The sequence below is a fragment of the Numida meleagris genome, chromosome 5, assembly GCF_002078875.1.
Source record: "Numida meleagris isolate 19003 breed g44 Domestic line chromosome 5, NumMel1.0, whole genome shotgun sequence".
NCBI classification, from domain to species: domain Eukaryota; kingdom Metazoa; phylum Chordata; class Aves; order Galliformes; family Numididae; genus Numida; species Numida meleagris.
This window is the reverse complement of record NC_034413.1, coordinates 11,541,637-11,561,087: the sequence shown is the minus strand read 5'-3', so window position 1 is coordinate 11,561,087 and position 19,451 is coordinate 11,541,637. Positions and strand designations below refer to the sequence as shown.

The 19,451-nt window shown below is 45.0% G+C and overlaps 1 protein-coding gene and 1 long non-coding RNA gene across 2 annotated transcripts in view; one reads left to right on the top strand and one right to left on the bottom strand.

Moving 5' to 3' along the window:
* The window catches only part of COL17A1 (collagen type XVII alpha 1 chain), a 40,431-nt gene that overhangs the window by 1,079 nt on the left and 19,901 nt on the right, over positions 1-19,451 (bottom strand). The window contains exons 21-56 of the mRNA XM_021397446.1: positions 19,244-19,270; positions 18,699-18,761; positions 18,420-18,524; positions 17,854-17,907; positions 17,164-17,199; positions 16,983-17,036; positions 16,556-16,591; positions 16,335-16,370; positions 15,875-15,937; positions 15,507-15,542; positions 15,063-15,134; positions 14,683-14,709; positions 13,956-13,991; positions 13,352-13,387; positions 13,022-13,102; positions 12,121-12,156; positions 11,345-11,425; positions 10,138-10,191; positions 9,976-10,017; positions 9,137-9,184; positions 8,924-8,983; positions 8,376-8,402; positions 8,250-8,291; positions 8,032-8,088; positions 7,642-7,689; positions 6,910-7,023; positions 6,508-6,645; positions 5,826-5,909; positions 5,009-5,137; positions 3,890-3,979; positions 3,232-3,345; positions 2,690-2,842; positions 1,436-1,858; positions 1,113-1,253; positions 469-531; positions 157-228 (exon numbers count right to left, since the gene is read on the bottom strand). Coding sequence (XP_021253121.1) covers positions 157-228; positions 469-531; positions 1,113-1,253; positions 1,436-1,858; positions 2,690-2,842; positions 3,232-3,345; positions 3,890-3,979; positions 5,009-5,137; positions 5,826-5,909; positions 6,508-6,645; positions 6,910-7,023; positions 7,642-7,689; positions 8,032-8,088; positions 8,250-8,291; positions 8,376-8,402; positions 8,924-8,983; positions 9,137-9,184; positions 9,976-10,017; positions 10,138-10,191; positions 11,345-11,425; positions 12,121-12,156; positions 13,022-13,102; positions 13,352-13,387; positions 13,956-13,991; positions 14,683-14,709; positions 15,063-15,134; positions 15,507-15,542; positions 15,875-15,937; positions 16,335-16,370; positions 16,556-16,591; positions 16,983-17,036; positions 17,164-17,199; positions 17,854-17,907; positions 18,420-18,524; positions 18,699-18,761; positions 19,244-19,270 — 2,778 coding nt within the window. The remainder of the gene's footprint in view (positions 1-156; positions 229-468; positions 532-1,112; positions 1,254-1,435; positions 1,859-2,689; positions 2,843-3,231; positions 3,346-3,889; positions 3,980-5,008; positions 5,138-5,825; positions 5,910-6,507; positions 6,646-6,909; positions 7,024-7,641; positions 7,690-8,031; positions 8,089-8,249; positions 8,292-8,375; positions 8,403-8,923; positions 8,984-9,136; positions 9,185-9,975; positions 10,018-10,137; positions 10,192-11,344; positions 11,426-12,120; positions 12,157-13,021; positions 13,103-13,351; positions 13,388-13,955; positions 13,992-14,682; positions 14,710-15,062; positions 15,135-15,506; positions 15,543-15,874; positions 15,938-16,334; positions 16,371-16,555; positions 16,592-16,982; positions 17,037-17,163; positions 17,200-17,853; positions 17,908-18,419; positions 18,525-18,698; positions 18,762-19,243; positions 19,271-19,451) is intronic.
* On the top strand, positions 10,198-16,973 carry LOC110399187. Its single transcript, XR_002438952.1, has 3 exons — positions 10,198-10,303; positions 12,778-12,878; positions 16,888-16,973. It is a non-coding gene; the product is annotated as an uncharacterized LOC110399187 (long non-coding RNA).

Genomic DNA, 19,451 nt, shown 5'->3' with positions numbered 1-19,451 from the left:
AGTTTTCCAGCATTTCCCAGGGATGGGCTGGTGTCTGGGGAACACTCCAAGCCCTGACAGGAAACCCAGCCCTCCCCCAGGGATTGGGGGTTGGGCTCAATGATCTCTAGCGGTCCCTTCCAACCCCTACAGTTCTGTGATAGCCCATGTCTGTACCTTTCTCGCCTTTCTCTCCTTTTGGTCCCCTTTGCCCATGGCGTCCTGGTGGGCCCATCGGCCCAGGGTCACCTGAAGGAATGAGAAAACCAAGTTTGTCCACGAGCATGACAGGGATAGGTCAGGGTAAGGAAGACCACATTAGGTTGCTGTTTGAGCTGAGACCATAAAGGTACCATCTTCAAAACATGGAGGCTGTGTCCTTAACAGCAGCCTGGTTCCAACCATCCCTTTGGTTACAGTGCCGCTTCCCAGGCAGCAAGAAGTTGCTGGCATTACAGGGCTTGAAAGGGAAGGGATGGCAAGCCTTACCTTTGGGGCCGGGATAACCCCGCTCTCCTTTCTCACCAGGTGGTCCCCGGACAGTACCATGTGCTGGAGAGGAAAACAGCATGAGTGAGTAGGATAAACCACTTGCAAAGGGCTGTGTGTTCACTTAGACAAGCAGAGTCACAGTGGAAGGACATTTCTCTAGGTTAAATGGGATTAGATCGAGCAGGAGCAGTTTTTTCAAAAACGTTTTCATTCCCAATAGACTCGGGGCAGGCTGGGATCTCCTTCCACCAGGACTGCTCCGCCACCCAGCCCAAGTGTCCCAGCTGTCACCTGTGCTGAAGCTGGCCCCTGCTTAGAGGGGACTTTGAGAGCAGTGAGCAGCTCTCTTTTTTTGCTGTACATGTGCCAGTCCAACCAGCTTAAAATGGGCCACTGAGGCTGCAAGCTCACTGGCCTTTAGGGTTTGGAGTGAATTTTCTACATGTAGTGGGGAAACTCAATGTCCTTTTTAATGATGAGACTGCACATCTTCAGCAAGGGAGGAAGAGGGATCTGCCTCCAACTTTGCATCTTGGCTGTATTTCTGCAGCATGCAAAAGCAGAAGGATCACTGGCTCCACAAGAGGCTGGAGAGACCTCATATGCATGAGCCAGAAACATCAGGTCAACTTGTCACTTACTTCTGAAGAAGTCCATGAGATCCTCAGTGACATTTCCATAGGCTGCAAAGATTCTGCTTATTCCGGGAGGTCCAGGAGGTCCGGGGGGACCTGGAGGTCCCTGTCCAGTGTAAGACATCAAGTCCTGGAGGATACCTCGACCTGAAGAAATGAAGAGATCATTTGAAAGGAGCTGGTTCTGGATGGCAGAGCAGGAGGGTGTAAGGGATAACTACAGGCAGCAGGAAGGGTAAGGGAAGTGAACAGGTAAGAGCATTTATAGGGAGTTGGGAGCTGTGTGCCAGAACAGGAAGGCTCAGGAAAAAAAGAAGTGTCACACTCACTTTGTAGGTTCTCTGACACATGTCGAGCCAGTTCATTGTAATCCAGGGATCCAGTAAAGGAGTTGCTGTAAGATCTGCCTGTACCTGCTGATCTCCTGTGTGACTCCTCAGCTGTCAGCAGCCCATCAAATGACCCATCGCTGCCCATGGAGGCACCGTAAGAGCCATCGCTGCCCATGGAGGCACTGTATGATGACATGCTGCTGCTCATGGAGCTGCCATAAGAGCTGCCTGTGCCCAGAGATCCTCCATGGGATCCCTCAGCACCAAGGGATCCTCCGTGCAACCGCTCAGAAGCCAGCGAATCATGGTATAGTGAAGACATAGACCCAGCCACCAAACCACTATCTCCTTTGGGTCCTGGTGGTCCCCGGGGCCCAGGGGGCCCAGGTGGCCCTGAGATGTAGCTTCGAACTTCATCACCTGCAAAATACAAGAGGCACTGAGAGGACATCAGGGACAATGGGGTACCTGAGCCCTCAGGCTCTGCAGAGGTCATGTGCCACCATCTGAATGAAGACGGGAGTGTGAAACTGTCCTGCCAATTACCGCAGTAACCCTCATCTGCTGCCATGCTTCAGGCAGCAGGCATGTCTGTCAACCTGGATCTCTACAGATGGAAAAATTGAAGCCTGACATCCTCCTCTGTCACCATCTCTCCCACAGTTTTGGGTTTCCTCACCTTGGAAACCTGCACAATGAATGCAGAGGGGTGCACTCCTCTCAGGCCAAGCACAGCACCTCTGCTGAACAGCATTCTATGACCAGAATCCCAAAAATAGGGCATTCCCTTGTTGTTGTGAGGCTTCTGTGGATGACTTGCCAACGTGAGGGCTCAGACCAATGCTGCTTTACAACAGGCTCACTGTTGCCCTCCGAATTTCACATCATCCTTTGCTCTGCAGGAAGATGTTCACCAAAGAGAACACTTTTCCAATAGCAAAGGTCTGCACATGACCTCACTAATGACTCAGTGTTCAGTACAGGTAATTTTTAACTGCACAGTGCTTGTTCCTTTAGGCTCACAACATGGACTTTGGTCTTGCAGTTGGACTGAGACCTGCCTACAGGGTGAACTGTGGTCTCTACAGCCTGCAAGTTAAGTACTGGGATAAGCAATAAGCCTGTAGAGATGAAGTGTTGCTCCAACACTTCTTCAGGGAAGGCTGCCTCAGCTGTGGCAGAGCCAGCAGCCTACACAAGGCAGAGTATGGCTTGGGACATGTGCAGAAGGGATGGACAATGTCCCCTTACTCTTCAGGTACTGGATCAGCTCGCTTCTGAACTCGTCACTGTGGGTGATGTCAGCGTAGGACAGGAGGCCAGTTCCTGAGAAGCCTGGTGGTCCCGGAGGGCCAGGAGGGCCAGGTGGGCCCTGGATGCCAGAGATAGAAGAATATCCAACACCTTGAGGAAGAAGAATGATTTTGACAGTGAGAGAACAAGGAAATTGCATGGTGTCATGGTTTCAAGCACAACAGGAAAGTTGGGGGGGGGGGGGGGAGGGAGAAGGCCCCTTTCACCCTACCATCCCCCTTCTGGGGAGAAGGAAAACGTCATGATGTCACAATATGGAATACTGATAAAACCAGGACACGTGGCTAGGAATCTTGAAAGTTTAAAGGCTCTGACCCCAGCTTCCAGCCTTTTCCAGCTGATGTTGATGAGATTTTTTTTAAGTGACCTTGTTCCCAGTGGGCAGTCACAGGCCCTAGTAAGCTAAATCTCAGGCCCAGTCCCTCCAGCACCTCCAATCAAAATCTCCCTGCCAGCTGTGAGAAAAGCAGGTGCTTTACTTTGTAGGTAAGCAGAGATGTCCTCCAGAGAAGTGCCAGATGATCCAGGGATCCCTGGGGGTCCTGGGGGCCCTGCAGGCCCAGGGGGTCCAACAAGACCACTGAATTCAGAGTCTGCAAGACACAAGGGAAGAGAAGATGTTACCCAAACCACAACAATCCTGATGAACTTCCCCTGACAATACACATAATGCCAACTAAAACTAAGCATGAGATACTTTCTTCTCTCCAGTTCCCAGCACAGCCTTCCTAGTACACCTCACTTCCTTGAACGGAGATGTCATACGAGGAAGTCAGAAGATCCTAAGGAGTGCTGAAGTCCATACTTTCAAATATACTTTTAAAAAGCCACATAAGAAGCTCTTATATGCTGCCACTCTCCACAAGATCTCAGGATCTGTCTGCAGCCACTCACTGTTTCTACAGATCCTGCTGCTAAGGCAGAGGGGATCACTGGAGACTTAGAGAGGGTTATCTGTGGTGATAGCCAAAAGAGGAAGTTCTGCACTTAGAAATGAGTCATTTGCAGATAAGGGATGGTGGCAGGGACCTCTGTTGCAGTGCCTTCACTTACTGAATGTTGTTAGCGTGAATAAACCTGTAAAAAGATTCTGTGGGTGTCTAGGAACCTATGTCAGGGATCAAGAAGTTGGCTTACTTCTCAGGTATGCTGTCAGTTCACTGTAAGATATGCCCGGTGATCCCGGAGGCCCAGGTGGTCCAGGGAGCCCAATGCTCATACCAGAACCTGCAAAATCAAACATACCCAACAGTAGCACGTTACCACAACAGGCTGCATTGTAGTGTGGACAGACAAGCTGAGGGCTTGCTTGCAGGCAGTGCAGGAGGGCCTTCTGCAGGGTGGCAGCTGTCTGTGCTAAGAAGCAGGGCTCAAGCCATTTTCTTGATGGGAGTTAAAGCTTGCCCCTTAATCCAAATACAAAGGTACACGCAGACAGGCAGGCATCAGGCTTCTTCCTCTATTCTTTGCAAGAGCTCAGCATGTTTCATGAACCCCCACCAGAAAGCCTGCCAGGACATGCAGCTCATCAGTGGAGCCCACTAGCAGACATATGTGCTGCTTTCCCAGTGCCTGCCTATCTGCAAGTGGCTCTGTTGCAAAATTTTGCATCTTTGTGATTTAACAAAATGTCCTTGCTGATAAAATGCAGTTGTTCTGATTAAGCTGTTGGGGTGCTGCTGTTAAACAGCATTTTCCTTCTTTCAGAGTCAAAAAGCAAATGCCCATCATCTTTGGAGATTGCTCATTGATAGAATCTGGTCTCCAAGGGTGGTTCAGAGAGACTGAGCATGGACCAGGCTGTTCCTTCAAGCAGGCAGTTGCAGCTATCAGGATTTGACATTTTAGCACTCTTGTAGAGGATGCTCCAGACTCCCTTCTGCCTAATGGTTCTTAAATGCCATATTCACTCCTTTACAGTCAAGAAAATGAAGCACAGAGGTGAAATTTGTTTCAGTTTGAAGTTAACTTCTCAGAGTTAAGAAGGCATTGATGGGACTTCTAAGATGGCTAAAGTGAGGTGATATCCCTAAGATCAGCTTTTAGCAAAGCAAAACTCACTTCTAGTGTCTGTGCATAATATCTTAGATACAGGACATCTTTGTTCTCCTACAAGTCTATCACAATCTCTGTGAGGAGGTCTCTGTATTTAGGGATTCACTCAGTCAACACTAGAAGATCTTTCACTGACTGCGCAAGCTTTTTGGTCAGCTTCCAAAGGAATAGAGAGAAAGGCACACAAATAAAACCAGTTACTTGTCAAGTAGCTGATAAACCGTCTGGTCAATTCATCATAATCCAGTGACAGAGACATTCCATCTACTCCTGGTCCAGGAGGTCCTGGTGGGCCCCGAGGTCCAACTAGGTACTGACGAATTTCTTCTCCTGCAAATAAAAGAGATATTTTAAGACTATCCAGCTGCTTAAAAAAAGTCAGGTGTGAGGAATTCCCAACTTGCGAGCTGAGACTCCACACACCATAGAGACCACCAGAACCTATACATGCAAAGCTCCTTTCACCCTGCCCCTCCCTTTCTGTGCGTCATTTGCTCTCCATATGGTATAAGCCCATAACTGCAAAGTGCGTAGAAAAGAATATAGGGCTGGGTATGCTGCCCACCTTAAAAACAAAGACATAGTAAGGCTTTGGGGTGGGCAAGAAGAGATGGGGAACCTTAAGAGACTGGGGGAGTTGGAAAGTAAAACCCCAGGCTTTAGTGGGAGACTGGGGAAAAACACCGGGAATTCCTTTAGATGAGAGATGTTGACAGATACCACCTAGAGAGCCAAGCAGAGTAGGAAACTGCAGTTACAGCAGTGGGCATGAAAAGAAAATCAAGTGAGCAAGTATAGCTTCTGGAAAGCATGCAAACTCAACAGTGTAAGACATACAAATTTGTCTCCAAAGGGCTTGGAAGGAGACACTGCAGTTCACTGAGCAGCACCTATGGCAGGCCTTTGCCCTCCAAAGCAGCTGCTGGTAATCCCAATGGGAGGCAGGAGACGAGAAGGGAAGGGCAGGCTGCTGGGATGCTTTATCCCCATCTCCACATTTCTCTTCAGGGTCACTTACTCTGTAGCATTTCCAAAAGTTCTTGGTACAAAACAGACGTAGTTGATACTGAACTGGCAAATGACTGATAATGATCTGAAGAGCCTGGAGGAATGAGAAGGTTTTATGTTAGGTAAGATCAAGAGAAGACAGAAGGTGAAGAGGGGTCAAGGAGGGACAAAGAAAAGCCGAATTAATCCAGTTTAGCCAGTAGAATGGGCTTCCCATGCAGGACAGCATGAATAAGCTGCAGTTTCACATAGCCTGGTCATTTCCACAGCAGTGTGGTCTCTGCTCCAAGATTCTAAGCTGCTTCCAAAAGCTCTGTGAATTTCACCTACTTTACTTTAGGAGGGCTCCAAGAAGATAAGACAGCCCTAGAAATCTGAGACCACATGTAACACCAAATACAGCCACTTGTGCTTGGGTGATGGGGCATTAAAGGTTCTAAAAGCTAATGTTTAATGTGAGACTACTTAAACAGCAACTATTAGTTAATCTAACCATTAAAATAAGACAAGGCTCAGAGGTCACTTCAGCTGTGTGAAGTCCTGGGCCAAGACATGCAAAAGATGGGCCTGAGGAGCTGAAACTTAAAGCTGCAACTGCTGTCTGTCCTCATGTTCTGTCTCCTTGTACAAGCTTAGCAGAGAGTATGACCTGATACTCACAGAGCTTACCAGCACAGGAACATGATGCTTACTTGTCATATAGCTCATAACACGGGTAGCCAGCTCTGCAAAATCGAAGTTCTTCCCATCTGCAGTGGTGATGATTCCAGGTGGGCCTGGAGGGCCTGGTGGGCCTTGGGCACCAGTCAAATAATGCCTTACATTGTCACCTAGGAAGGAAGCCCAAGATATGCTCACATCACTAGGTGAAGATGACGGCCAGATACACAGTTACTGAACTCTTCTCCCCGAAGCACAAAGCAGAACAGTTCTGTAGAAGCCACAGTGGGCAACAGCACTCCATTAGCATTCAACAAAAATAAAGCCAGAGTAGTAGGGCTGCTGCTTCTAACAGGAGAGTGACAAGGGGCTCAGGGAACAAAAGGAAGACAGGCATGCATCAGCTGACCTGTGCAAAACCTGGTTATACTCACTTTTCAGGTAATCAGTGACATACTGCTGAATCTCTTGGGATGAACTTCCACCTGGGCCAGGAGGACCAGGCGGCCCGGGAGGACCTGGGGGTCCTTGAATTTGTCTGGATCCACCTACAGAAAATATGGTAAGGAAGGTTTTTGGCATGGTTGCATTAGACCAAGAAATGCTAACAGGTGCTTGCAGTGAGCCTTTCCCATAGGTCTGGGAAGAGCTTTGGGAATGAACTATAGAGTGGCTTTCTCCCCTTCTATCTCCAAACACAGTCTAAACATGGACTATTAAGCAGTCTAACATTTGCAGTTCATTTGGCATCTTATCATTCAGCCTACCCAACTTTGCAGGGCTGAACCCCAAAACCTCTCTGGCTTCAGACAGATAGATCAACTCAGTTTGTGCACTAATTGCAGTGCTATGCAGAATTATGGATAGAGATCCAAAAAGCACCCAAACTCATTAGGATAGCCTCACTGTTCCTAATCTCAGTCAGTCTGGGCAAAACCAGCTTACAGACCTCCTAATTGGTCTCCACTGCAAGGTATAAGTGGGCCCTGCATGACTCCTGTCACCACAGTGTAGAGACACCTCATGCTCTTTAAGGTTTTGCACACAAACCCAATCAGCATTAAATCGGCATCCACATTTCCATAAAATCCAAAGGAATTTTTTGTAAATCTCCACCAGGAATGTCAGCATTTCCTGACACTATCAGAGCAATGATAGCCTCTTACCTCGAGATGTTCCTGGGATGCCAGGAGCGCCTGGGACACCTGCATCACCTGGAAACCAGAGTGAGGGAGACAGATCGTTATTATGAGTGTCACTGGATCCTGCATACCTCATTTGTAAAACAACTAAGCTACATGTTGCCCGACAGGCAACCACCTAGTCCTTGCAATGACTATCTTGGATTAACAGCTTGTTGGGGAAAAGCAGAAGGAAGAGGCCACAGCAGCTGCCCAGGGCCTCATACTTGGAGGAACTGATTTGCCATGCTTCTGCTGTGCCTGAATAGGCAAGGGTGGGATTCCCAAAGGACCAGGTTGCTCCATCCTTCAGTTCTAACCAGACATGGCTGTGTGAGGCCACTAACATAGAAAGAAGGTAGATTTTAACTTCACCTTTAGGTCCTGGTGGGCCTGGCGGGCCTGGAGGTCCCTGCATGGTAACTGTACCACCTGTCAAGAGCCAAAGGAGAGTTAGAAATTCAAAGGAATAAAGACTGTGGACAAAATTCTGGCTCTACCAAAACTGAGTTAGAATCAGTAGGGCAAGATTTTGCCCCTGGCTTCATCTTACGGACAATGTATTCAAACGAGGAAAAAGGGTACGGACTGACCATGGGAAGAGAATCCTGGAAGGCCAGGTTCACCTGGTTCACCTGCATGGGACACGGAAATGGAAGAGACGTCACATACACAAACTACATTGGCACCTCAGTGACAACCCCTGGAAGCCCTCTTACCTGTGAATCCTCGTGGACCTGGTTCACCTGTGAACAGGGAAGCAGAGAAGCATTGTTTGCATTTTTTTTTTTTCGCTCTGATTTGTAACAGTATCTCAGCCCACACTGCAGAATACTCTCATGGCCTTCAATTCACAGGGCAGAAGTGTGTAAAGGGAGTAGATCCCGTTTCTTCCTGCCAGGTGAGAGCTGAGCTATGCTTAACAGGGCCACCTCCTTACACTGACTTACCAAGTCCATGCTGTATTTAGCAAAAAGATTGTTCCGCTTTAATGGCAAATCTGAAGTTGTGAATGCTCCTGCATCTTATGGAGTCACAACGTTGGGATCTGAATAGAGCAACTGCCTTGACACTAGCACTACAGACAAATAAATTTCTTTGAAAACGACTTTTTTTATGGAAGGAGAGAGGAGTCCAGTCCTAATTCATGATCATTCTTATAGCCACAGAAAGGTAAGAGAGTTTCTGCCTTCAAGCCCTTCCTTCTTTCTTTTCAGTCTGTGGTGCTGTCATCCACCCAGTATCTTGGTGAGGCAGTGGGACTCACCTTGGTCTCCCTTTGGGCCTGGTGGACCTGGTGGACCAGGTGGGCCTGAGACGAACGTTTCTGTAATTAAAAGGAAAACATTTCTTCATTACTTCCAACAGGACATGACACAAGTTTCCTTTGACTCCATCTGTTCATAACCAAGGACAGGCTGGAACCAAAACAAACGACATTCTCAGGGCACAAGGGAGGGAATGAGTGCAAAGAGCCTACCTGAGGTGGACACTGAAGATCCTGATCTCCCTGGTGGGCCTGGAGGTCCTGGCAATCCCATGCAAGAGAAACACAAATAGACCTCAGGAAAAATGAGCCTCAGTAATGCAAATAAATACGTCAGAGCTGCTCCATCTCCAGCCATAGACACAACTCAAATATTTCCAGGTATAGGACAGTATCATTGTTTTTTCCATGCATAACTATCCCTCCCTCTTAGTTTTTTTTCATTATCATTTGCCACCAACAAATGTAGGACAGAGAGAGTTGCTTCTTTGTGGTGCAGTGTGCCTATCCCAGATGGCCTCTGCTGCACTGAGGGGGAAAGTTCATAGCCTGATCTGTTCCCCTTTGCTACTGAGCAGAGAGCAAGGAATGGGGTTATGCCCCTATCTCATGCCCTCCTGCAGTATTCTCTTCTGGCTGTGTAAGGTAGGTTGCCATTTTGCTATAGGAAGTGGAGTGGGGATATGTTCCTCATGATCGGAGCTGCTACATTTGCCCCCAGCTGGAAGTTAAGGCCGTACAATAATTAATACAGAATTATTTAGTTGTGCTCTATGGGGATATGACAATGTTGAGCATCTTCCCTTAATGACTTACTAGTCTGTCTAGCAAACCTTGTCCAAAGCAAACCTCATCCCGTGGGCAGCATCTTACTGCTATGAAGCTGCATTAGTAGGAACCCATCACCATGTGGAATTCCACTTTCAGTATAGTCAGTCCTAACAATTTCCAACATGTCCAAGATTGTTATGTGATATTCTGCAAAGCACAGGACAGAGGCACTGAAAAAACCTCCCACTTTCCAGGGTTGTTTCAGAGAAACAAGCTCTTACCTGGGGGACCACGAGGCCCAGGGAGTCCCTGCACAGATTCACCTGACAACGAAAGAAACATGACTGTTATAGAGTATTCATAGAGCCAAACGCACAGCCCAGAAGTGTGCTGAGGTGTCCGTGTGTCCCTGCTTACATACTGAACTCTGCTATATTACATACCTGGTGGTCCAGGGGGACCTGGTGGTCCTGCTCGCCCTTGTAGATCTGCCAGCACTGCATGAGTGAAACACAAAAAAAGGAAAAATTGTTGCTATGAAGCTACTGCTGTTATGGAGACAGTTGTTATGTTGCTGATAGAAGTTCTTACAGTCAACAGTGGAGTCAGGTAGGACCTGAGTGACCTAAGCCAATGTGGAGACAGAATGGGGAAAGGAGGGATTTTTGGTTGCCAACATGGGGGTTAGGACAGGAAGCAAAATACAGAGCTGAGCAGTCTGGAAGCATATTGAAAAAATGGGAGGTAATCTCTCTAGATAGCAACAGGTACGGGGGGAAGGAGCAAAGAAGGGTAGAGAAAGAAAGAACTTTCAAGGAGAGGAAAGGATTGGAGAGTATTACTCAGTCATCACTTAACAAGTATCTGCACTGTGCTGGAAATGCATCTTCACCTTTAAGTGGAGACACAAACTTAAAGCTCAGTGATGCAGAAATCCAAAACTCCTGCAATGAGGGATGGGGTAGTACTGGAAGCACAGCCTGAGATCTATATGACCTCATTCTGGTGCACAAAATGGCGATTTGGCAAGTACCATTTATGGTTTTATGCCCTCCTCTGCCCGGCCTCTTCTGCACACTTACACAGGTCTTAGACCCAAGGAATACTGATTTTAAGTGCATCACATATCTAGTATTGCACAGAGCAAGCTGGCACTTTCTTCAAGACACTGCTAAACCATTCTGTTCTGCTCTACTTATTTCCATCTTGAAATAGCATTTGTTCTCCTGTGAATTCACTCTCTAACTTGCTGATAAATTCTAATTTCCTTCCTTCCCTGTTGTTCAGATTAACATGCTCTTTTAAACTGGTCCTCCACCTACAGATGGCTCTGTGTTCATCCAACATAGGGAACTGCCCTATGCAAACACGGTGACTAAAAGGCTAAACTGAGGCCCCACTGCTCTTCTATTTGTGTCATGGGCCTGGTGCCACACGGCTAGGTTTGAAAGTACTTTGGGATGCAAAGATGAGAAGCTGGGCAGAAGAGGTGGCATGTGTTTGGTGTCCCACCACCAAACACATGTACCCACACTTTCCCTATGGCCTGCTGAGGGGAATGAGGCAGAGACGCCTCCTGCTGGCTGTGAGCAGGCCTCAAGGCCTCCAGCAGCTGTCCAAGAAAAGGAGTAGAAAGCCAGGCCCACTTACTCTGAGATGCCAGTGATGAGACTTCTGTCTTGATAGTTTCTATCACAACTTCACCTGCGGATCCCTTCTCACCTCGTGGACCTTTTTACAGAAAAAGAGGAGAAAGCAAATTAGTTAACAGAGAGAGGCTGACACTTTGTAACCATTCCTCCTCTCCATGACAATGGGTTCAAACTTTGTTCAGGTGAACTGGAAGCCTGAACTCAGCCCCTGGCTGTGTAGGACACTGGACTCAAACATGGAAATGCCTGTACAATTTGCTCTAACAGGATCATAGAAAAATAGCTAAGAAGAGTTCTTAGGAGTCAGCTCTGCTCAGGCCTTTCGAAACAGATGTCTATCTAATTGGCAGTGGTTTCAATGACATTATTACCAATATGGCTCTAGTTTGTTCTTGTGCTTTTCAAAATAGCAGGAAGCATCCAGCCAAGCTATATCCCCTACTACAGGAAGGTAACTACAGTTGAGAAGCGCAATAGAAATGCCAGCCTCCAGAAAAGATAACAAGAAGAAAAACTTATATTTTCAGCTTTCACATCACACTGGTTCTTACTATCCCCCTCCCCTCCCCTAGAAAAGAAAAAAAAAAATAAGGAAGAATGGAAATTCTTTAAAAGATAATTAAGCCCAATAACTCAGTAAAATGAACTGAAAGGAAGAAATCCACAAACAAAAGGGAATGAGATTGTGCCATGGGCTTAGAGACCAGAAACAAAAGAAAACTGATGAATTCCATTTCCATAAGGAGCAGAATCAGGGCTGATAGAGAATGGTACCTTGTTGTCCAGGGAGACCAGCTGGCCCAACAGGACCTGGTTTCAAAGTTAAAAAAAAAAAAAAAAAAAAAAAAAAGATTGTATTAGATTTTCCTGGTTGTATTTTATAGTAGCAGGAGAGAATCAACACATCTCTTATAAGAACAGAAACTATAATGTATTTGTTTGCTCAATTAATAGAATTGCTATGGGGTATGAATTCATCAGTGTCCCACTTGAAGCTCTGGAAAAGAGGCTTATTTTCCATCCTCTGGCAACTGATGTGCTCGGTGCTTCTTGGACTGGGGAAATTACCAGAATAGCGCTGACCACAACAGAAATGCAACAGATTGAACCCTCCTCTTGCACTGTCTGCTGCAAATGAAGTCTTGATCTATGAAACCAGGCCCAGGATTAGCTCCAGCTAAACAGCTGGGAGAGGCACAGAAATGCCATGAAAATCAAGGCCCAGTGGGATTTCTCTTGTCTTGAGATCAAAGGTAGGACTGGAAGACACATACTGATTTCAATTCCAGTGCAAGGAAAGAAATCAGACGTAAGCTTGTTTTCCTGAGAAACAATAAAGTTTGAGTTGAGTTGCTGAATTTGACCTCTCTCTAGCTAGTACTCATCAGATCAAGAGATAACAACAGCATTCCCTATTTTTTCAACTTTCAGCACTCCCTTCTGTCCCACCCTTTGTGACTGTACTTCATTTCTCCCACGGGGCCACTGCCTCCCTAACTCTGCCTGAGATCTTGGTCTTTCTGCAGGGAAGGGTGAGTACCATGAGTATCTAGACTGCTTGAGCAATCTAGGGTAGCATGGTAGAGACAATAAACATTACATATTGAATTAAAAGCTGGATACACAGCAATGCAAGCTGCCTGCAAAAACCTCTGCAGGGGAGCAGCTTCCTCACCTGGAACACCAGGGGGTCCAGTGGGGCCAACTGGTCCTGGAGGACCTGGTGGGCCTGGCAGAGCAATAGTTGATGAACCCTCTGAAAAAAACAAAACAAACACAGACACTTGTACACATACAAATACACAAACATGCAGCAAACATGTAACAAATTTGTTCTCAAGGAATGATTTGACCATCTGTAGCAGATGTACCCTCCCAACACTGAGAGATGCCAGTACGGGTCTGGCACTCAGTCAAGATTAATTTAGAAGGGATTACAAAAAAACCAAACAAACAGAAAATTGTCCAAAAGTGCAAGTGTTTGAACTCTCACAGAAGTACATACCAGCACTTATGACTTTGCCTGGAGCTCCAGGTTCTCCTAAGAAAAGAAAGAGATAAATATGAACTTCATTTCTGGGAAAGATCTGTCACTAGATCAATTACATTGTCTTATCTCTTTTATTAAACATGTGATTTCTGTTCTCTTTGCCCTTGATCTCTTGTCTAAGAAATCATATTATTAGAAGGTCATGGAGGAAGCAAAAGAGCCTGCTTAATCCATAGATATAATCCAGAGATAATCCAGATTCTCTCTGATCTTTCCAAGCACCATAGCTGCCAGCATAGACAAGAGGCCTAGAGTCATCAGAAGCAGATGCACAACTTCCACTGCAGTCTCCAGACATCATACTCACACGTCTAGGGTAGAACAGATTTTGCTAAGATTTTCTGTTCCAGAGAACAAGCTATGCTGAGTGCCTCAGTGGATACCCTGCATTTCATGCTTGGTCAAGGAGGTTCTGGCTATTGCTTGTTCCACAAACCTTCCTTTCCTAAAGCCACTAGATGCCACTGTTGATTCAGGGACCGGTCAACAGAGCACGTAATCCTCCCTAAAATGAAGCACTTAGAGAGAAAACAAGTATTATGGAAGAAATAAAACTCACCTTTAGCCCCTGGTCTGCCAGGGTTGCCTGGAAGTCCTAAAATGAGGAAGAAGAACAATTTAAAATAATCAGTACAAATATTGTTTGTTCGGTTTTATCCATATACTCCAGTGAGTTTCACTTATAGATTTATAGAAGGAATTTCCTACTCCTGGAGTTCAGGAGAAGAACCTGGCCTTCAGCATTTATAAGCAGGTTGTGCCTACTTCACAAGGTGAAGGAATTCAGAGTGGACTGAGCTGGGGGTTTCCCTGGGCAGAGGTAGGGGCTTCCCATCTTTCACTGCTCCCTAGGTTTGCCTGTAAGTTCTCACAGATACTGCTCCCCATTCCTAGGCTCCCGGATAAATTCCCTGGTGACCTGCCTCCCAGACTGCTTCTGCCTGTGGAACGTCACATCCTTTTTTCCATCTCTACTACAACTCCCTCCTTCCCTCTGTTTCTGCTGCCAATTAGAAGGATTTTACTGTGATACACAGGAAACTAAACACGTTCTTTATTGCAAACTATGTTTTTAGTGAAGGCAAATTTTCAAATGCTCCAAGGCTCTGCATTCCTCAAAACTTATGCACCAACCATAAAATCTGTCTCAAAACCAAGGGAGATGCAGCATCCTTGGGATATTACTTCGGAAGCCCTGAGTTGTAGAGAGGGAAAATTACAATGTTTTTTTTGAGCCCATACCAAAGCGCATCATTGATAAACTGGAACATCATGGAAAAACCTACCTGGTGGTCCCTGGGGTCCTGTGAGACCTAGGTAGGAAAAAAAAAAGGCAAATAAATCAAAGATGTCTAAACAAATTTTGGGCAGGAGGAAGAAGAGGCAAGAAGATTACATTTGCTTAAAATTACAGCGCGCTAGTGGTGCAAGTCAGCTTAGCACCTGCTATATAAACTGAATGTTGGCTTCTAGCAGCTGATGTTCTTGTTTGCAGTGTGTAATCCTGAGATCATGAATGGTCTAGATTCCCTCTGTATTTTACTTTCATCGCGTTACACTACAGAGATCCTCTGCCAGCATTAAGTTCAATATAAGACCAGAAATTTTTGACAGAGATGTATTCCCGATCAAGAAAACATTGTTTTTGTTCTCTGTATGCTTTTACCTGGCACTCCTGCATCTCCAGAAGGTCCTGGAGGGCCTCGGGCTCCTGGCATTCCCATGAGACCCGGTTCACCTAGGAATATAATCATATTAACAGCCTATAATTCACTCATTTATGATCTACCAATTCATTCAAATTTGGCCACCAGGCATCCTCCAGCACTCTATCTATTGTATCCTCATAGCAAAGTGGTCAGTTTCAGCATTACAGTCTTGGAGATTAACAGAAAAGAGTTGTGTAGTGATAATAATTCTGTCAGATTTACAGCCAGCTCCATTATATGTTTTAGTTCCATGCTTACAAGGTTGAATTTACAGTTTTTCTGAGACAGTGAGACATGTCCCACAACATAAATCTACTGCCATCTCCTTCCACTCCTTTTACAAATCAGCCACCAGCCACATCAGAAAGTACTTGCTCTTCTACCTCAGAGGAATCTCTTACCTTTTTCACCTGGCTGTCCATCACGGCCAGCTTGTCCTGTTCAAATAAAACAGATTGTTAGGGACTGGTGAAATAGCACCACAGTTGCCCTGTCCTCCTACTATGTGCAGTAAAGCCCTAAACACAATAAATCTCATTTCATTTGAATAAAACATAGCTGTAGTTACTGAAGATCCTGAAAAAGTTCACTTGAAAGTGTAAGAACAACTTTTTGAGCATACAGGCTAATTTTAGCTATTTAGAGAGAAGATTGGTGATCACAATCAATACAACTCCACTCCCACGTTCTTCCTTTGTCAAGACTCATAAAAACAGATGCTTAGTAGAAATTACAGTGGCCAAAAACCCAGCTATTTTCTGTTACCCACCTGCAGGTCCTTTAGCCCCTGGTTCTCCTGGAGGACCAGGTATGCCTCTTGAGCCTTGTTCGCCTGTAATTAGATGACATAAAAATGAATCAAATCTCGGTGAAGGCATAATTTACAACTGCCAGCAATATTTGGTGCTTTGCAACTGAGGAGAACAGCACTGATGGGACGTTCAAGCTTCATGATTCGTTACTTTCTCTGGGCATTAGAAATGCTCAAGGGAAGTGAATGCGTGGCACATGAGGGAGAATTTCTGCCCACCAAAAATAAGACTGCTATCAAGGATAGGATCTATTTGGTAAGAACTAGGGTACAAAAATAAAGCTCCTATAACCAGTAACATCTTTATAATTTTTCAAAAAGCTAACTAGCATTCTCTGGACTATAATTTTTTTTTAAAATTAAAATAATGCACGTGTGTATTTTACAAACTGCTACTTCAGGAAAACAATCTACTGACCTGTCATTCCACGAGCTCCTTTTTCACCCTGATCACCTGCAGTACAAAAAAGGAACAATTCTGAGAGATTGCTTCATTGTGAAATGTTTCCGTCAAAGAAAAAGTCTGCTTTCTGACCAGAGCACAAAATAACAAGACAAACCGAACTCCCATGGACAATATCCATATCTAAAGGAACCTAAATAAAAGATCCATTAAATATATTCAATTGATCAATGTACCTTTAGGTCCTGGGGATCCAGGAGCTCCTTTCTCACCTGAAAGATATATGGATAATTAAACAATAGAAACAAGTCAGAAGGGAAAGGAATTTCATGCACCAAGGAAATCCAAAGGGAAATACATGAACTCCATATCAGAGAATCTCAAACTGCAAATTCCTTTCCTTCATTACAGCTCCATCCATCATTATTGCACCCAGACCTCACCCAGTCCTGATTCGGACTTTCCTATTACCTGTCTCTTTATTTCTCAATATTTGCTTGTAATTACCAAGTCTGATACTTTTCCCCTTTCCCTCCTCTTATGTTTTTCTCTGCCTCTCATATCACAGTGCTCCATGCTCAGGTCAAGTTTGCTGCTCAGAGTACTGCTGGAGAAGAACATCAGCTAGTACCACTGTAACTGCACAGAGGAAGAGAAGTTTACCTTTAGCACCTGGGAGGCCTGCTTCTCCTCTAAATCCTTGAAGGCCAGGAGGACCTGAAGAAAAATGAGATGAGGGAGTTAGTTCATCCCACTCAACACTACGGAAGACAAACTAGAAAAAGCTATTGCTCCTTTTCTCTCTACTCTGTAGGATGCCATAGCAAATAAAGGCAGCACTCACCTGGAGGACCTTGAGGGCCTGGAGAACCCATTGGACCTACGAATAAGGAACATGGATTTTCTTTCAGTAACACCACAATCAGAAAATGAACAAAACTCTTTAGGTTTGCCCAACAGCATCCACAATCAAGTAGGTGTTTAGCGGATCAGGCTCTCCCCAGTCACTAGAATTGCCATTACAGCTTCTTGAAAAATCAGGATATTGAATCTATACAGCTTAATTCTTGTAACACAGAGGAAATGTTTTTCCTTCAAGTAAGGTAAAGATATTAAAGCTTTCCATCTTTGCTGGGATGTTGGGATCTATGCTTCAGGTACAAATAATTCTTTTGATTCCAGTTACATGGACTGTAAAGCTGTAATGCTATTAACAGCCCATTAGGGATATGGAATTTATTATTTCTGAGAACAGAATAAAAAAGAGCTGGAAACATAATACATCTTAGAGATTGATGTTTTGGGTAACCTCTCTGCTGACCCCCCACTCTCACTAAAAATCTCCAGGAGTTTATGGCTTTAAAGGTTATATGTACTTACAAAAGTCAATTTTATTTAAAATGAGGACTACCAATTCGCTTTTCTGATTACGACAGTGCAACACAAATGAAGCAACAATTTTAGAGTGTTCATTTCCTCCTCACAGAGCACCTAGTCAACCTGCTAGGCTCTCTCTGTCTATCTTGATACTTACCTTTAAGGCCAGCAGAACCTGGGGGACCAGGCGGTCCTGGAGGACCTGCAGCACCTGCAGGGTAAGAACATAAATAGATCCTGTAGAATACAACTGTGGTATCATTTTTCCATTCCCCTATCTTTCATTATTCTCTGTTCTGGCAAGAGTCATGAATAATCTTCTGGGTAATCTGCTGGTCAGTTCAAAAAACACAAATAAACATGCACCATACAAGAAAAAAATCCCATCTCACTGGACTATAGGTTGAGCAAGATAAATTCCCAAGCTTTGGTGACTCAGGTAATGGGGAAGATGATGACCTTGATACTAAGTGCTTTTGGTTCTTCCAAACTCAGACTTGACTGTTAAATACAGCAAAACAAAAAAAGCCTTATTTGCCCTTTTTAAGCTTGACACAGAAATCCCTTAGGCCAGATTTGTCCATTCTGGGAAACATCTAAAATGAAATTTAGATTTGAATAATGAAAATCAAATTCTATTCCTGAAGTGACTGAAAACTCAGGACTAAATTCCAGCTTTTGTCTATCTCTGCTTTATCAAGAAATGGGAAACCTAGTTCCTACCTCTGTCTCCTTTTTCTCCAAATCCAGGTGGTCCAGGCTCTCCTCGAGGCCCTGGTAGCCCTTCTCGACCTCTTTGCCCTATGGGACCTTCCATGCCAGGATCACCTATAGAAAACAAAAGTCTTGTTAAAAAAGTTGTCTTTACAATAGGCACTGAGCAAGGAGGATCCATGCCTACCTCCATGGTGGAAGGCAATGATCACACCAACCTGATGTCTGTAATTCCCATGTCAACTATCAATCTGCTGTGAGAGACTCAGCATTGATGGAGATGCTTACCCATGCTGCCTTTCTGTCCTTTGGGTCCTTCTGGTCCTTGATGCCCCATTGGACCAGGAATGCCTGGAAAGAAAAACACAAGGATTGTGAACATTTTTTTTATCTGTGTACCGTGAATGAGTAACCTGCAAATTAGTATAACAGAACCTGAAACCCTAAGGGATTCAGCAGCTGGGCTAAAGTATATGTTACTTGCAATGTGGATACTTGAACAGGGATCTCTTTAGAAGAACACAATACATCTAAGAGCACAAGGACACTGTGCCAAGTACTCACACAGCTGTGAAACTCTTTCAAAGGTAGGCTGGGATCTTCACATCCACAAATTAGACGTGTTCAACCATAGGGAAATCAGGCTGAGATTTTGCTTATAACCAGGTATCTTAGCTCAGCACCCAGGTATTAATCAAGGGGCTTAATCCACTCACTAAGTTCTGACTCTTCAGAAAACCACCCTGAGCTAGATTTGCAGTTCAAAATTTGTTCTTGTCAATGGTAATGTCACTAAGAGTCCTTCCTCAAAGGGGAATTGTACTATTGCTCACCTGGGACACCAGGAAGTCCTCGATCCCCTACAGGGAGAAAGAAATAGTCAGTTAGAATAAGGTTTTTCCACATTGACTAATCCTCACCCCCATGTAAAAAGGAGTTTATGTTCTTGGTGTGTTTAGAGATTCTATCTTCCCAGCAATGCCACATTGCATCCTTTGTATTTATGCAATAGATTGAATTACTCACACTGCATGAGATCCT